The 18,809-nt window shown below is 36.6% G+C and overlaps 1 protein-coding gene and 1 long non-coding RNA gene across 3 annotated transcripts in view; one reads left to right on the top strand and one right to left on the bottom strand.

Annotated features, from left to right (window-relative positions):
• The window catches only part of LOC147829292 (uncharacterized), a 41,424-nt gene that overhangs the window by 16,979 nt on the left and 5,636 nt on the right, over positions 1-18,809 (top strand). The window lies entirely within an intron of this gene.
• Positions 8,220-18,809, bottom strand: part of Nampt (nicotinamide phosphoribosyltransferase) — a 33,084-nt gene continuing 22,494 nt past the window's right edge. Inside the window, exons 8-11 of the mRNA XM_004839676.4 lie at positions 18,293-18,412; positions 14,028-14,168; positions 13,281-13,415; positions 8,220-11,112 (exon numbers count right to left, since the gene is read on the bottom strand). Coding sequence (XP_004839733.1) covers positions 11,002-11,112; positions 13,281-13,415; positions 14,028-14,168; positions 18,293-18,412 — 507 coding nt within the window. The 3' untranslated portion in view covers positions 8,220-11,001. The remainder of the gene's footprint in view (positions 11,113-13,280; positions 13,416-14,027; positions 14,169-18,292; positions 18,413-18,809) is intronic.

Below are 18,809 nucleotides of genomic sequence, written 5' to 3'. Positions count from 1 at the left end.
GTGGGTCCTGTGGGGCAGACTGGGCTCTGGGCATTTTGTAGGCTAAAGGGAACAGATGCTGCATGAAGGGCCCGGACGCTATTAGATTGTTAGACTGTTTCGGTAGCAGAGGGAAGGGTGGCCGAATTGAAGACTGGAAAACTAGACAGATGAGTTTTGTATTATTTCATGAAGAGATGTTGAGAGGCTGAAACAGCAATGGGAGAGAAGACACAGATTGTAACATTTTTAGTAGTTAAATCAATAGGAATATGTAGCTGATTAAATGTGTGGAGCTGTTCAATTTGGGTGGCTGGGTGAAAATTTACCAGACAGGTAGGGTGCTCTAGAGGTCTGAGGTAGAGATGCAGACCCAGAGGCGTCAGCAGACAGCTTGCTGCTGAACGTGAAGGGCTGGCATCAGCCAGGATAAGGCAGGGTAAGGGGGGAGTGCCAACACCCGAGAGGCAGGCATGTGGCGAGCCAAGGGAGAGAAGCAGTGATTAGACAACCCAAGAATATTACAGCAGACAAGGATTCCCAGGGAATAAATTATTAGCAGTGGCAAATGCAGGGGAGGCCTCAGGTAAGAGAACAAGGTTCACTCATTCAGCAGTCAGGCCGGTGTTTTGGTTTCCTGGGGATGAGTGACTGGGAGGTGAGGCCTAACAGGACTGGGACAGGTAGGTGTCATCAAGAGAATCATTACTTTCTTTTGAGAATGGAAGAAACAGGAATATGTTTTTTGGCTGAGGAGGAAGGACTAGAAAAGGATGGGTTGAAGATAAGTGTTTTCTTCGGGGCTCAGAGGTCTAGTGGAATTCTTCTGGCTATTTAGGAACTTAATAAGAATGAAAATTGTAGCCAATTCATTGGGACAGCTGGTAAGCACAATAGTTAATCCACGACACAACATATTCCCTAATTTATGTCAGAAGAAAAGGCAGCTCAGTAGCACACTACAGAATTATAAAATAAATACAGCAGGTGAGGAAAACTGTTTTTAGGTGAATTTTCTTGTCCTCAATAATGTGGCTTCTTTTCTCTGGGATGAATATAAATCAGGGTAAACCACCTTTGAGTAGGATCTGGTCTCTGCATTCAAAGAAATCCACAGCTAGTGTCTGCAGCCTGACTGTGACCTTCTGTGTAGGACAAAGGCACCATTTCAGGCCAGCCCCCAGCAGCACTTTGGATCCTCACTCTCTCCATTTTCTTGGCACCCCTCAGGATCCCCTTATGCTGCTATTTTCAGTTCTGCCCTCTTTCCTGGACCCCTCTCAGTGATAAAGCAGCAGAGGTGGACAGGAACATATGCCATCCTTCGCATCAGACTCAACTGGGTAAGGGAGTTCCTTTCTGATACACCTGCTGCCTCTGCTGCCAGCAGTGTCTCATAGGCACCAGTTCTTTCCAGGCCACGAAACCCAGTCGCTGTTTTAAGTTCTTTCCTCTGTATGATCTCTCAGTAGCATTCAATGCCCGAGCTGAGAAACTCTTCCTGGAGCTTTTAATACTTTACTCCTCTTGGTTTTCTGCTCACCTATTTAGCTATTGTTCATCAGTATCCTTTGCCTGCTCATGTTTTTTTTTTCTTTTATAAAAAAATGAAACCCATTTTCATAACCAAATAATGAGAATAACAATAGTTATTACACTGTGTATTGTTATCTTCAAAGCAGTTACTCAGTACAAGACATAAACCAAAGATTCTGACAAAAAATAAACAGGTAATACCAGACTTTTTCAACCAACTAATTATTAGTACAAACAAAATAGATTAGCATATATATTGAAATGTTTTTAAAATAGTGGAATATGTAATTTGGGGAGGTATGCAAACATCTCCCTACTTCCCATTTATCTATTTTGCTCTCTTTATATATAGTTTCTCACGTAAGAGAAACCATGCGATACTTGAATTTGTGTGTCAGGTCTACCTCACTGTTATGGCTGTGTCTAGATGTCCCCCCAAAGCCTCATGTGGTCATAGGTGGGGTTTTTGTGAGGTTGCTGGATCTAGGGTATGTGATACTGGGATTAAGGATGTGTGGCTTGGCACAGTTCTGGATGTGGATAATGAGAAGGCCCAAAGGGTGGGTAGCCTGGATAGATATAAAAGGACACAAAGAAAGCAGGATGGCTGCTGCTGCTTCACTTCACTGCTTTGCTGATTCACTGCCTTCTGCCCACCAAGAACTGTTTCTCCTCTGCAGTGCCACCCTACCTTGGAGCGAGCCACCCATGGACTGAAACCTCTACAGACTGTGAGCCAGAATAAACCTTTTCTCCTTTAACTCTGGGTGTCTGGCATTTCGTCTCAGCAACAAGACAATTAATACGCCCACATAAAAATATGTTCTCAGGTTGTATCCATTTACCCACAAATACCTATAGTTTTATCATTCATTATGGCAGTGTAGTACTCCACTGTGTGTAAATAACACATATTCCTTATCCATTCATCTCTTGATAGACATACGTACAGTTTCCAAGGTCTAGCTGCTCTAAATTGTGCTGCTATATAGATGGGTATGCATGTACCCCTATAATCTGATTTTAACTCTTTTGGAAAGGTATCTTGGAGAGGGATAGGTGGGTCAAATGGAGTATCTAGTTTTAGTTTTTGACGAATCTCCACAATGGCTGTACTGGTTTACATTCCCCACCAACCATGTAGTAGGGTTTCTCTTCACATCCTTGCTAGCATTAGATTTTTTTTTTTTGATGATAACCATTCTTTCTGGCGTGATGGTATCTCAGTGAAGTTTTAGTTTGCACTTCTCTGATGGCCAATGATGATGAGCATCTTTTCATGTATTTATTGACCATATGTACTTCCTCTTCTGAGAAGTGTCTATTTATTTCAGTTGCCCTTTTTTTGATTGGTTCTTTTGAGTGTATTTTTATTTTTGAGTTCTTCATATATTCTTAATGTTAGTCTCTGTCCATGGAATAGCCCATTTTTTTCCTATTTTGTAGATTGTCTCTTCATTCTGTTGGTTTGCTGTGCAGAAGTTTTTAAATTTGGTATGATCTCATTTGTTCTCAGTATTATTTCTTGTGCCACTGGGGTTCTGTTCAGAAAGTCTTGCCTATGCCTATGTATTTAAGAGTTGTACCTATTTTACCTTCCAACTGATTGTTTCTATTTTAACATTTAAATCTTTGAGCCATTTTGATTTTAGTTTAGTACATGGTGAGATATATGGGTCAACCCAATCCTTCCCAGCAACGATAAAGAGGCTTTCTTCCTCTACTGTGTATTTTTGGCCCCTTTGTCAAAGACTGAATAGCTGAATGTGCCTGGGGTTGTTTCTGCTTCTTCTGTTTTGTTCCACTGATCCACATGCCTGTTTTTGTGCCAGTACCATGTTGTTTTAATCACTGTAGCTTTATGGTATAACTTCAAGTCTGGGATTGGGATGCCACCAGCTTTGCTTTTGTTACTTAGGATTGTTTTTGCTATTCTGGGTCTCTTCTAATTTCTTATATATTTTAGGATTGTTTTCTCTAGCTCTATGAAATATGATGTTGGTATTTTGAGTGGAACTGCTACACAGAAGTTTTGGTACTATAGCTATTTTGATTAGTCCTGCCTATCCAGGAACAGGGCACATTTTTCCATTTTTTTGATATCCTCTTTGACTTCCCTTTTCAGTTGGATGTAATTCATTGTAGAGTTCCTTTACTTCAGCTAGGCTAATACCTAAGTATTTAATTTTTTGATGTTACCGTGAATGGTATTGTTTTCCTAACTGCTTTTTTGGTGAGTTATTAGTGTATAGAATGCTATTAATTTTTGTGTTTTTTATCTTGCTACACTGCTGAATTTGGTTGTCAATTTTAGGAGTCTTTTGGTGGAGTTTTTGCATCTTGTAAGTAAGTGATCATGTCATTTGCAAATATTTTAACTTCGTCCTTTCCTATACACATCCCTTTTCTTTCTTTCTCTTGCCTGTTTGCTCTGTTTCGGGAACTGTATTAAAAAGGAATGGTGATAATGGGTCTCTTTGTCTTGTTCCTGATTTTAGAGTAAAGGCTTGCAGCTTTTCCTCATTTAATGATGTTGGCAGTAGATTGGTCATAAATGGCATTTATCATGTTGTGATAAAGACCTTCTAAATCTATTTTCTTCAGCTTTTTTTTTTTTATCATGAATGGATGTTAAATTTTGCCAAAGGCTTTTTCTGCATCTATTCAGAAGATCATGTGATTTTGTCCTTGCTTCTGTTTATATGATGAATTACATTTATTGATCTGCATGTGCTGAACCATTCTTGCCTCTCTGGGATGAAGCCTAGTTGGTCATGATGTATGATCTTTTTGATTATCTGTCACATTCTGCTTGCCAGTATCTTATTAAGGATTTTTTGAATCTATGTTCACTATAGAAATTGGCCTATTCTTTTTTGGTTGGATCCTTGACTGATTTTGGGATCAAGATAATGTTAGCTCTGAGAATGATTTTGGAAGTACTCCTTTCCAATTTTATTAAATGTTTGAGAAGCATTGGTGTTAGATCTTTCCTGAAGTTCTTGTAGACTTCAGGAGTAAATCCATTGGAACTGATTTGGTGCCTATGTAATTGTTATCTATTCCTGTTAACCAATATATAATGCCCTTGTCTCTTTGATCAGCTTTGGCTTGAATTCTACTGTCTTAGTTACTTTTCTCTTGTTGCTGAGACAAAATGCCCAACACCCAAAATTAAAGGGGGAAAGCTTTATTTGGCTTACAGTTGGTAGAGGTTTCAGTCCATTATTGGCTGGCTCCAAGGCAGGGTGGCAGAGGGGCAACAATCCACGGTGGTGAAAGACAGCAAAAGCAACAAGGGAGAAATTAACAGCATCTTTCTGCCCAATTTAACAGCATCTTTCTGCTCCTTTTATCTTATTCAGACTACTTAGGGCGGGTAGCACTCACACCTTTAATCCTAGTCCTTTTGGGCCTAGCATTGCACCATGAATCAATTTCAGCCTCACACACTCTAGATCCAGCCACGTCTGAAAAAGCCCTGCCTAAAACCACATGAGGCTTTGGGGGGACATCTAGACAAAAGCCATGACATCTACTTTGTCTGAAAATAGGATAGGTATTCCTACTTTTCTTCGGGTTTCAGTTGTATGGAATATTGTTTTCTGTCTTTTGCTTTCTAGTCTATGAATTTTTTTGTGTTAAATGTTTCTTGTATACAGCATAACATGGGACTGTTTCTTGATCCATTCTGTTAATCTGTCTTTTCACTGGTGAACTGAATCCATTTACATTGATAATTTGATAGATACTGACTTATTCCTGTCATTGTACTACTTTCCTGTCACTGTTTCGCTTTCTTTCTCTTCCACTTAATTCCTAGCCCTACGCAATGTATTCATTCTTTTTGACCTTTTGGCATTGTTAGCTTCATTATCTCCTTCTAGGATATCCCCAAGTATTTTTTGTTTTAATTTATTTTTTGAAGCAGGGTCTCACTATGTAGTCCAGGCTGGCCTTGAACTTGTGGTGATCCTTCAGCCTGAGCTTCCCAAGTGCTGGGATTACAGGCATGTGTCATTGCACTTGGATCCAGAGCATTTTTTGGAGTGTTGGTTTGCTGGTCGTGAATCTTTTTAGGTTTTCTTTATCTTAGAAGAATCTTATTTCTCCATCAATTTTGAAAGCTAATTTTACAGAATACAAGTCTGGGCCAGAGGTTTTTCTCAAGAGCTGATCACTTCATTCCATGCTCCCCTTGCCTTTAAGGTTTGTGTTGTGAAATCTGTTGTAATTCTAACAAGTTTTCCTTTATAGGTGATTCATTGCTTTTCTCTAACAGCCTTTAAGATTCTGTTCTTAGGTTGTATTTCTGGTATTTTAATTATGTGGTATGAGTAGTTTTTTGCTGATCTTAGCTACTTGGGGTTCTATATGCGTCACTTGTCTGTATGTTAAATTCTTTTTCCACATCTAGGTTTTCTGCTAGTACTTGTGTAAACAGGTTTTTTATGCACTTTGTGCTGTCTTCTGAATTTTGGATAATTCCAATTACTCTTACATTAGTCTTCTTTTGAGTCATCAGGGCGCTAATGGATCCGTTTTTCATGTTTCCTTGGTTTTTTTTTTTTGGTGCCAGGGATTGAACTCAGGTCTTTGCACTTGTGAGGCAGGCACGGTGCCACTGAGCTAAATCCCTGGCCTGACGTTTCCTTGTCTTTAAGGTATCTCTAACTGATATTGACCACAGTCTGTCCTCTAAGTCTGACACTGTCTTCACACTGGTCACTTATTTTTTTTTTAAATTTGGTGAGACAGGATCTTGTTATGCAGTTTAGCCTGGCCTTGGACTCACTGTGCAGCTCAGCTGGCCTTGAACTCACAGTGATCCTCCTGTTTCAGCCTCCTGAGTGCTGGGATTACAGGAGTGTGCCATCATGCTTGGCTGACAATGGTCACTTCTGCTACCCATACTTTCAATTGCTTTTAATCTCCTGGATTACTGTTTTTAACTTTTCTGTGGACTCTCATTCTTTTCTATGCTGGGCATTCATGTTCTGCATCTTTCCTTAGCTCCATTAGTTATTACTGTCTTCTCTAGACTCAGATAATTTGTTTCATTGTGGTCATTATGTGATTAGTTGTATCTTCTTTAAATCCATCAAGCACCTTACATGACTATTTTCCCTCCAATGGTACTCTTTCAGACCTATTTCCTGTGTAGTTTATGATTTCCTCTCCCTCAATCCCCCCTGTATTGATTTGGGAAAGTTAGAAGATTTTGGAGGCATTTTGTTGCCTTTTCATGTTTTTGGTTTTTTATGTGCTGTAGTTTGTAAATTCTTTGGCCCAGTGCCCCATTCTTTGGGAGTGAGCCACAGTATTGTTTATGACCTCCTAGACAATCCAGTTACTGGCCTAGAGAGAAAACCACGTGCTAGTCACTTCTCTATTACTTTGTCTATGGCAGTAAATTCAGCGACAATAATGGCATAAAATGTCAACTGGATATTGAGAAACCCTATGAATCACTCATGTAACAGCCCTTTACTAAAACAGAGGACTCTGAATTTTAATGGATAAATAAGCAACCACCCCACATTGAACTACAATAATTCAGACCACTGATTTCTACTGGATATTGGCAGCAGTGCCAGAGTTCAAAAATAAGACTTAAAGCCTTCTTCAGAACCACCCTCTCTGTGGATTACTCCAACTAAACCTGGCCTCCCACAACACAATACAGGCCCTGTGATCTTCCTGGTCTGATCCTGGGCCTCCCAATTTAGCTCTCACCCTCTTCAACCCTATCTCCCAAGGATATCTCTCACCCGATCCCTATGGAAGGGTAAGAATTCAGTCCTGAAGCAAAATTTCCTGAGTGCTGGTCCCTTCTTTGATCACGCTGGTTGTTATTAACTCTGTTGTCCTGTACTGTGGAGAATCCAGGGACTGGAGGCAGTGCATGCAGTTCCCAGGTCCTCCTGGCACTGGCACAGGGCAGGTGTCAGCATAGGCTAGAGGTAGGGCATACACTTCCCAGGACCTCTGCCTGCTCACGTTGTCACTTAACTCTCAAGAGTTACTAATGATTTGTGGTTTTATTTTTTATTTTTTTGCAATACTGGGGACTGAACCCAGTGAGTGTGGAGCTATATCCTCAGCCCTTATTTTGAGAAAAGACTGCCCAGACTGACCTCAATTTGACCCTTCCTGCTTCAGCCACCTGAGTTTTTAGGATTACAGCTGTGCACCACCATGCTTTTCTGTGAAAGGCAACAATGTAAGTTTTTTTAGGCTTTGCAGATTCTGTTCCAACTACTCAACTCTGCCACTGCATGAAAGCAGCCAAAGCCCCTAACTAAAAGAATGGGTGCGGCTGTGTTCCAATAAAATCATTTATAAAAACACATGGTGGGCTGGATTAGGCCTGCTCCTGGGCACTGGTCTGTTCTACTCTCCCTAGAAAAGTCCTCTATTGTGCCTCCAATGAATTCCTACAAAAAGACAGCTAGATGTTTCTATCCCTAAGCCTGTATCTCCAATTACTATCGACATTTAAATGTCTCTCAGACTGCAAATCTTAACAAAGGAATTGTGCTCTTGTCCCCTAAATCTGGTGTCCCCTTAGTGTTCTTAGTAAGAGGCACTGTTATCTACACAGCTGCATAAGGCAGAAAACAGGAATCATTCTTGACACTCTCCTCTCTCATCATTTGGAAAAGGAGGTCTGGAAATGGCACTATTTGAAGCACACAATCAAATTTAACATTTCACTAACAGAGCTAAACTTTATTTCCATGTTTATTACATGTTTGTCTTTGATGTTGAGTACATATTAGGACTGATTTAACATACAGCTTGGGAGAAGATTTGACATTCTCCACTGAATGGGTTAAAAAGGAATGTAAAACTACAAAATACTAGTTTAAATGTGAGTTCTAAATTATGGTAAACAGAACAATAAATACCTTGCTATTTTTCTCTAATTAACCAAGATGAATTTCATTATAAAAATTTTTCATAACAATTTATTTCAAGAAAGGAAATGAGGGATAATCATAAAACCATTTAAGTACAGGGTACAAATAAATTAAGAATTTTAACACACAACTTCTATCTTCTATTTAAAATTAAGATTTGAGAGGGATTAATTAGTGTCAACTACAGATCTAATGACTTAAACCCACCTGCTTTTGTCAGAAAGAGTTAGGCTGACTTAAAGGTGACAAAAACCAGTTCTACTTGGCATTCATGTTTTACCATTTGGTGCTCAGAATAGGGATGGACAAATACTATGTGTTCAGAAATTCAGAATTAATCAATATCAAGTGGCTCAGACAAGAGAATTAATCATTGTACCTCCTGATCTGTAGTTACATACAAATGTATAGGTTTTACCATTCACTGAAAGTTTCAATACAAAATTCCTCTAGATATTCTGAGCTGCTAAAATTCACAGAACACTAAGAATATTAAGAATTATACTGTAGTATAATTCCAATGTTTGAACATGGACAAAATAATGATGGATATCAAAGATGGTATAGTTTCTTTCGATTCTTTATACGCCCCTTAGCACGTTTTAGAAAGAAAGGTGTGTCTTTTCACTACTAATCTTTATTTATGTACATTAAAAAGGAACTTAAAATTCCTTTTTATCATGGATTATTGAATGAAGACTTATAGTTTCTAAGTGTTTAGAATAATCTGCAAAAACCTACATTCTTTCTAATGCCACTTTGAGATAGATGATTAACTCATCTATCTTTACATTATCCCAGTGATAAAACATTTCCTTATGTAACTGTTCAAGAGAGATGATTTATGGCTTTTCAATTTTTATTTATTTTTATTTTTTATTTTTTGGCTTTTCAACTTTTAAAATTTCATATTCAGTGTCATATTAAGCTTTTCTAAACCAGTGTTCTAGTATTAGCTCCTTAAGAAAGGACAAAAGATAATGCCACATCACATTTCAGCTTCCTCCCTTCCCTGAAAACCAACATGTCTCTTAATGGCACACTCCTTTTCTTAGAGCATAGGGCCAGTTCTCTTGTGTAAATTTGTGTAAAGGGACATATTGCAAACATTTCAGGCTTCCTGTGTCACGTGGTCTCTGTTGCAGCTTCTGTTGTTGTAGGAGAAAGCAGCCACAGTCACTATGCAGGTACAAAAAAAACAGCCCACCAGCTCTGGCCTGTGGGGCAGCATGCGTAGCCAGTCCCTACCACAGATGAACAGGCTAAATATATGACAGCAGTCTGGAAGAAACTGGTCTCTAGTCAGAACCTAGCAGTTAATCACTCTAACACCCTGAGGTTGAACATTTTTGATTTCAGTTATCTTTTAGTTAAGATTCTTCTACTAAAACTCACTACATCATCGTGCTTTTTATCAGGAATAATTTATCCTCATTTAAGAACTTGCTTGAGTACTGTTATCGAGAAATTCAACTTTAAAATTAATAAAGGATATCCATACAATTTAATATCCAATTTAATTTTTAAAAAACTTAATGAAAAATATAACAGAATCAAAATATTTAAAATAAGTACACTCACTACCCACTCCAGTTAATTCATTTAAGTCATACCAACTATAGAATATGAAAAATAAATTCAGAAGTATAATTATTTTAAAATACACTACTTCCACTTTTGTCAGTATTTTACATTTATGTATATATTCTGTAGTGGAAGCAGAATTTCTCTCTACAAACATTGTCTCCTTAAAATCTTGAGGTGCATATTAGAGCCACAGGCAATATCTGACATATAAAACTGTAGTACAGGCCTTTCAAATTTGGCATTTCACTGGTACAATACAATGACCAAAGTATGTAACTGTACAGTGTCTAGACATTCTAGTAAGAACCATTATTTTCTTAGATGTAGAATGATCAATACATATTCTACAAGGGGCAGTGAGGTTAGTAATTCTATAGGGTATGTCCTGACACAATTTCAACTGTACAATAACACAAACAACTTTGTTAAGGCCATGTTTTATTTGCTGATTAATGGACAAAAGGCAATGTAATTTATTTTCAAGTATTTTCTTGAAAGTCTGTGCTCATAAAAATCATGAAAAGTTGGAAAGACTGTTAAATCACTGAAACTTTAAATATATCTTACACAATCTTGTTTGTACAAAAATACAAGTTAAATATAAACATAAAGCAATCATGATAATTTTATGCAAATCTGTTTTATGTGATCTTTAGTTATATATAAAAGTTTCTTGGTTCTGTTATTTGTGAAAAGATCAATACCAGACTGAGTTACTATCTATTGGCAAAGGGCCCTAAAAAGCTTACTTTAGCATTAATCTTTCACAATGGTTATGTGTTGTCTAATTTGAGACCACCTAAACACTGGAAACCAACAAAAAAAAGGGCAGTTATGTCCATAAACCAACAAATAATTTGGCTGTAATGTATCATAAAACACAAAGAAAGCCCACATAGCTGTACAATAAACATTATGTACTACATACGCTCACTCGGGTGCACATGCGTGCATGCACCCACTCATAGGGTAAACCCTAATGAGGCGCTGCTTCCAGTTCTATATTCAGCTGTGCATTCTTTCTTACTTCATCAAACGAATAGCTTTTGGTCACCTTTCCATTCTTGAAGACAGTATGGAGAAGATCCTGCAGAAATGTAAATTTTATGATTATATTAAAGAAATCATCAAACTAAGTATGTGAATCATGCTTTGATGAATTTACCTAACTAGTCAAACACAGAGATGCTGATGGTGTTCAACTGAACAATTCTAAGATTATTTAAGTATTACATTCTTAAGCCAACTTCCTTAAGAAATGAACCTAGTTGAGCAATCAATTTTTTTCTGACCTAGAAGCTTGGTTGCCTAGGAGAATTGAGATTGTCACTGATAAACACTGACATTGCAACGAGGCAAACTCTGCCAATGCCAACCTTCCCTTGTTCCTGCCCTAAAGACTCAAAACTGATTAAATTTGTCAATTCACAAGTTTAATAAATTTGCTAGTCACTGAATTTTAACCTAAAAACAACAAAAACCAAACCCCAAACAGAAACACAGGTACTGATTTCCATCTCATGCAGTTAAGGACTCTATCCTTTAAAGTCACTGGTAAATGTAATCCACTGCATCCAGATAAGGGTAACCAGACAGAATAGGGACTAAATTTACTTTGGTTCTGGTAAAGCCATTCTGTCTCACTAAGGAGTTAGCCACCTCTAGTTTCTATAATTTCAATGTTTCATCTACTCTGAAGGTACATACAACATTATCTGGTATCTCTGTCACTGCGGTACTTTAAATTATATTGCTCTAGCTGTAGCATTTTTTTCCATAAATTTAAATGTAACTATCAGGGAATGCTGGTTCTTATTCTTCAATCAAAATGCCTACAAAGATTGCTACCTCAGCTGCTCCAGTGTATCATTCACATACTCATGTTTTTACTTTTACTGAGTCTCAAGTGACTTCAGCACATCTGAGAATCTAATTCAGCAAAATTTTGGTAGTTGGGCTGGGGATTTAGCTTAGTGGGTCTGCCGCCTGCCTCGCAAGTGCAAGGTGTCAAGTTCGATCCCTGGTACCCCCCCCCCAAAAAAAAAAAATTTTGGTAGCTGCAATAGTTAAGTACAATCTACTCCAAAGAACTGCTCAACGGCTATATAAAGGGATCTAATTCTAAGTTTGATTTACAAATTTATTTTCATTAAAGAGAAAAAGTTACTTTATTAATTTTGGCCCCCAAAAATCTTAAAAATATACTAAAAACAACCTGTTGTAAGCAGTAAATTTGGCATAATGCAAAGAATCATAATAGTAAGATATTCATGTATCTGTCTAATATAAACTTTTCTGACAGGCTGAGAATTTAACTCAGTGGTTCCAGCGCCTGCCTCGCAAGTGCAAGGTTCCGAGTTTGATCCCCAGTACCAAAAAACAAAAAACAAAAAAAACAAACAATAAACTTTTCCGAGAATATGAATAAGTAGTTTCCCTGTAAAAATGAATTTTCCAATCACGTGGCTTACAAACCAGAAAGACTGTAACTTTTGAATACATGAAGTATACGAACCACCTTAGCATTCTATAGATTTTTTTCCAATTTGGTTCATTTGAATGAGAAAACTTGGTTAAGGTGTCACTATTAGTCATGTAATCTAAAACTCACCCTGTCTTTTCATCTTTACACTACCAAGATAATGTAATTTGCCTTTTTCAGCTCATGGGGATGTTATAAGACCCTAATGAGACTAGGCCAGTTATGGTGGCGCATGCCTGTAATCCTAGCACTTGGGAGGCTGAGGCAGGAGGACTGCTATGAGTTCAAGGTGAGCTTGGATACATAGTGAGACTCTGTCTCAAAAAAACAAAAAACCCTCCAAAATCCTCCCCCAAAACCCCTCATCAATGAGACTAAAGAAAACCATCTGAACTCAATACTATTAAATTTTTAAAAAGACAATTACCCTCAAAAACATTTTTAGAAATTGCACAGCCCCTCTGTTGTCTATTAAAATTACCAATGTCTTACTATAATACAAATAGCCATGAGAATTCTAAGAACCATATCTCTCAATTAATCTTACCTATGCCTTGTCAGAAGTGATTCATTGCTAAGTACAGTAAGATTAAAACCAAATACATGCAAGCTTTTGTATCACTACTACACTGGTCACTATGTGAAAAAATGGAATTACTTCAATGTCATAAAACTGTTCTGAAAACAATTTAAAAAATATAATATAAAAACCTCATTATTAATTTGGAGAGACAATCAACTATCACAAAAAACCAGTCAGTACAGATATATACCTGACCATATTCCTCAAGGTCTCCTTTTCCTTCCTCAAGTGTAACAAAATTCCCTGCTGGTGTCCTATGTAATGATAACCGGCCCTTTTTGGACCTTTTGTTGGGATCAGCAACTGGGTCTTTGAAGACATTAATCTGAAATCCAGATTAAGAAAGACAGAGAAAAAGAATATTAATCAAGAAATATTCACCACTCACTTGCAAAAAAAAGCACATACGTATTTATGTACACTTGCTTATACATACACACATACATTTACATCTAAAAAAACTTGTACGTAACTTTTAAGGTACTTTATGGGTACAAGGAAACAAACTTATGCCTGGCTTTCAGAAACATAACTCTTTAGTCTGTTTTGAAGAACATTCACCTATTATGGAAAAAGATACGCAAAGAGCCCAAACACCTAGTATCTTACCACAAAAAAGAATACCTAATAGTCCACTTGTAAGACATCAATGAAAGTTTTAACAGGTGACCTTTATTGTACAAAATGTCTTTAAACGGATGCTAAGTATAGTACACATGCTACAGCGAAATAACAACAGATGAAAGGAGGGTATTACTAAGGTAGAGGCTTTCCCATTTCATAACCTTTCCATGCTTCCAAGTCAAGGTCATGAGTACCTGAAAACATACTAACAGTCTAGGACCATATTATCTTTTGACTACTGCCCTTAGTAAGGGTACTCTACCTAGATATACAAAGAAGGTGCTAAAATAGGAACAAAAGTTGAAGGATGTACCCCAAGGCCATTGGTGACAACATAGCTACACTTGAAGGAACAATTCAGGAGATCTCTGGTTAACTTCTGCAGCAAAGCTCCACCAGAACCAAAGGCAACATTTTCAATGCTCCACTTTTTTTGTTTCATGCCTTCTACAATCTAGAAGATTAAACAAACAAATAAATAAAACCTAAGTAATTTGGAAGAGGACGGAGGTTAATTTCAAAGGAAAACATTAACAAATGAAGCATCCTAGAGCTGTTTTGTTAACACTAATAATGAGATGTGGAAGGCTTATTATTTCACATATTCTTTTTAAAGACTGAACTGCCCCCAAAAAAGGCATCCTGAGATGGATATGCATGGAAGGAGGGGATTTCATTCATAGTTCTGAATTTGTGTTGTTGTCATTATAGTTGGGTATGGGGAATGAGGAACTTGCCTATAAATATCTAATGTAATGAGTTAACTTCTCTCATCCACCCCTTAAGTTATTGCTCAGATTCCAGCAGCAAATGCATTGGGACCAATCGCTAGACTCTAGGAATGACTCTACTCATGAATACATCACAATACAGCACATATCACATTACAGGTCATACTGCAAACTATTGGGAATGGACATGTGGGTCAATGATTATTAGCGACAAAAGAAAATACAATTCTCTTTTCTACATAAATAGCTGTGATATTGGCAGAGTCATTTTACTCTGGCTGGTGCTCTAGGGCCATAAACAAGATTATGGGCAGATGCTCTAGGAGATTAATCACTGGATATTTTTGGAAGAATGATTATCTAACCAGCTATAGAGATCTGTATGACAAATGGTTCTGGTGTTTAATGTAATTCTTTCAAGGGTCATACCCACATTGAGCAATTCAACTTCATTTTAAAATTCCAATTATCTAATTCTGCTTTTTTATACTAGAATTTATCTTTTTTAAAGTAGAAGAATCAATATGGAAACACATGTAATTTATTTTAAAGTAATTCCTAAAGTGTGGGTTGTATAAAAATCATCTCAAATCTTACTATTGTGACTGACTGAACCCAAGGGCCCTGAATAGAGATTTTTTACTGAGATGACTGAACAAAATGAATTTCAATATGAAAAAAATGCAGAGGAGAGTAGAAAAAGGGAGGAAAAGAAAGGGAAACAGAATAAAATGGTTTGAGTAAACTCTAGAGAAAATATCTTCAGACCAGTCACCTGGTTTTAGATATGCTTGAGAAGCACTGCAATGAGGGAATCTCAATAATATCACCTAATAGGTCACTGTATTTCTGGCCAAGTTTCTTCACCAAAAGTTGTAGAAGTTAGACAGTTTAGAGCTAAAGTGAGTCTTTCTGTTAATGGGAAATTCTAACTGGGGAAAAATTATCATTCAACAACACACTCACAAATCAGAAGGGAATCTGATTAGATATGAACTGACAAAATAGCACTCTTGGGTACTATTCTTGTGAATACTGCCATATTTTATATCCAATATATCAAACCGAGGAGTCATATTATGCCATTAGGATTTAATTTTTCTTGTAAGAACCATCTGAATTGTGTTACAATGTGCAAGTGCTTTTGCAGTATACTTTATGGATATATGTCCAAAAAGTAAAAAATATTTCAATGTACACAATTTGTTTCATTTATACCACTAGTCCTCTTAGTTCACTGAAAAGAAAGTTTTGTGCAATTATCTATTTGTTTCTTTTTGGTAAGTCTTTTTGTCTATGACTAACATTTTGGCCATTCTTTTAAGATGATGGTACACAGTATATTAACTACTGCTATTAACTTATATTAACTGCTATTTGTTATGAAGTTTTGCTTTATTTTTTCATAAAAGAATTCTAAAAATATTTTCATTAATATCTACTTATATTACATTAAAATATCATTAAGTACAAATAAAATTTGCTTTTTGAAAATAAAAGTAATCTGCTCTTATTAAGATACACATAAAACCAATGTCTTCTACTAAGTCTCTGAACTTAGTAGATACTTAGGGGAAATTTCCAAGAAATGTAGAAAAAAAGGTTCCAGGAAAATGTAGGGTAGCTAGAAGAAAATAATGTTGACCTTTGCATAAAATAGTAAGATATAATTAAGCCTGGGAAGAAAAACATTTAAAATACGTTGGAACTCAAAGAAATCTTCTTGCTAACTCAGAATTAAATACTATTTTAATATCATTAATGAACCATTCCAACAGAGATGTTCCAGTGACACCCACAGAAGACTGAACCCCATCAGAAACATAAACAGAAAGAGAAGACAGACACTTCGCATTTTGTCTAATATAAGGATTTTTGCCTCCTTTCCTAAACGAATAGATTCATTTTGGTACACACTGGAACACAGAAACTGAGAATGGGGTTCCACTGTATACCTCAAGGGAGGTCACCAGGGAGAGCTGAATAGCAAAGTCTAAGAGTGAGGCTGACAAAGAGAGAGGGGAGTTGTTTCAAATACAACACAGTTTTCATTTTGTCAAAAATTTATCATATGTACAAAGAAAACTTGCTAGATTAATTCTTCTGCTTCTAAAAATATATATTGACTCACTGCCAGTATGAAGAAATCAAGTACTGGGCTCTAAGTGAAATCAATGGACCCAGTTTCTTTGAACCATTCTTCAGATATCTCAAGAGTGCATTTTCATTAACACAAAACTATTCAATTCTGACTGTTTTAGTTAAGGATTCATCAATGCCAAAGAACGTGAGTCTCAGTATTCATTCACTTGATTACGTGGTTAAAAAATAAGTCAAAGTTTTAAGCTGATTCTCAACTTTAAAAATGTGCATACATTCTCAAAATTTACTTGAAAAGCGGGGGGGGGGGGGAAAGAAAGAGAAGAGAAAGCCAAAGATCTTTGGTTTTTAGAGGTTCAATTCTGATTGCCCAGCTCAAGAAAGGTGGGCACAGCAGTGGGAATGGGGCTGGAGATGGGTACAGAACTCTGCCTGTGCCCTCCAGGGAGGGGGAAGCATGTTTGAGTCCCTGTTAGTGTGTCTCAAATACAGGTATGGGTAATGGTTCTCGAATGGTATCAAGGAAAGTAACTGTCAGTTCAGCTGAGTGAAGAGGACAACAGCAGTTAAATGTGCTGGCTGACATTTCTTTACCCAAGATTCTTCATCTTTAGAGGATGGTGGTGCACAACTATAATCCAGCAGTTTGGGAGGCGGAGGCAGGAGGATTACAAGTTCAGGGCCAAGCTAGACAACTGAGTGCGACCCCCATCTCAAAATAAAAAGTAAAAAAAGGGCCAGAGATGCAGCTCAGTGCAAAGGGCCTGGGTTCAATCTCCAGTACTGACAAAAAAAAGAAAATGAAAAGAAAAAAAGGGTCTCCATCTCTTCACTATAGACTTTCATTTCTTCTTTCCTTTTCATATGAAAGCTCCTAATGTCCCAATACCTAATGCCTTAGAGAAGCCACAGCAGCCTGGGAGAGTTTTTTGAAGAAATCTCACTTCTGTTATTGCGAGAGATCCATTCCAGAACCTCTCTTTGGAACTCTAAAAATACACATCACCACAGAAATAGTTTGTTATACATCATAGCTCTCATTTTCAACAGACCTCTAGAAAATTTATAAATTGGGTACTGATTTTAATCGCACTAATCTCTTTCAAGCAGAAAATCCTCTAATAAACTGTGCCATGTAGCTTTTTATCATATGGTCTGGTATATCAAAATGACAGTGCAGCATCCACATTATGTGATATTCTTAATTTTTATGGGGTGGTTAAAGTATTAGTTAAAATGAAATTATAGCTCTTGAAAAGCTTATTTGCAAAACAAAACAGGCAAAAATTAAAAGATACTATAATACACTATTTGGCTAAATCTAACAATTAGTGATGACATTAAGGTGGGTTCTAAGCTTAGTTTAGAAGAGGTGAAAAACCATTTTATAATTTCTGAAAAAGCACCCATTTACAGCCACAAAATTTTAATTCAGACCTATGTTAGCTGTCAGAACTTTTTGTTTTATATTGTATTACAGGAATATTCCTTGACTGATATTATGTTTCTTAATGAGACCTCTTTAGAATCATTATCCAAGGTATTCAGTGAGGAGCAAGTACACTTTGGCTAACGCTACTATTATTTCTAAATGCTAAGTGGTACACAGAAAAGAAATGTATCACCATAGATACTTAAAGCAAGTACTACAACTGTATTTAGATTATTGATGTATTGTGTATCAAATTAATAAAAAACAGCTTAGTTATAAGGATTTCCTTTCTGAAACTTTTAATAAAGCACATACCTCTTGTAGGGTATTAATATCTACTCCATCCCCTTGAATAACTCTAAGATAAGGTGGCAGCAACTTGTAGCCTTTTGAGTTCTCAGTAACAGGAAATTTCTTACCTAAAATATCTAAAACCTGTATGAAAAAAACACACAAGCAACACAAATAACTGAAACTGAAAAAAAAGTAAAAGCTTTTCAAAAATTAAAAAAAGTTTTGCTCTGTTAGAAGACAATCATGTAAATATAAAAATTAATTTAACTGTTCAATTACTTAAAAATTACATATTATGTATAAAGCTATGCAAAAGTTAGTCTTAATTCCTTTTAATCACATTAGAGACAGACATGCTATTTATACTAAGTCAATTTATAACATAAAATGACTTAAAACAAGTTTTTTCTTTGCATATCTGAAATTACATAAATTGAAAAAATCCCTAATGTTAGATTAGAATATTTTAAAGAAGTATGTAAAGTATGATTTAAAGTCATGATTATACTTTTACTTAGATTTATTCTGCTTATGCCCA

The sequence above is a fragment of the Heterocephalus glaber genome, unplaced genomic scaffold (assembly GCF_053883595.1).
Source record: "Heterocephalus glaber isolate CG9 unplaced genomic scaffold, H.glaber_assembly_v1.0 deba00000676, whole genome shotgun sequence".
NCBI classification, from domain to species: Eukaryota; Metazoa; Chordata; class Mammalia; order Rodentia; family Bathyergidae; genus Heterocephalus; species Heterocephalus glaber.
This window is presented reverse-complemented; position numbering and strand designations above follow the sequence as displayed.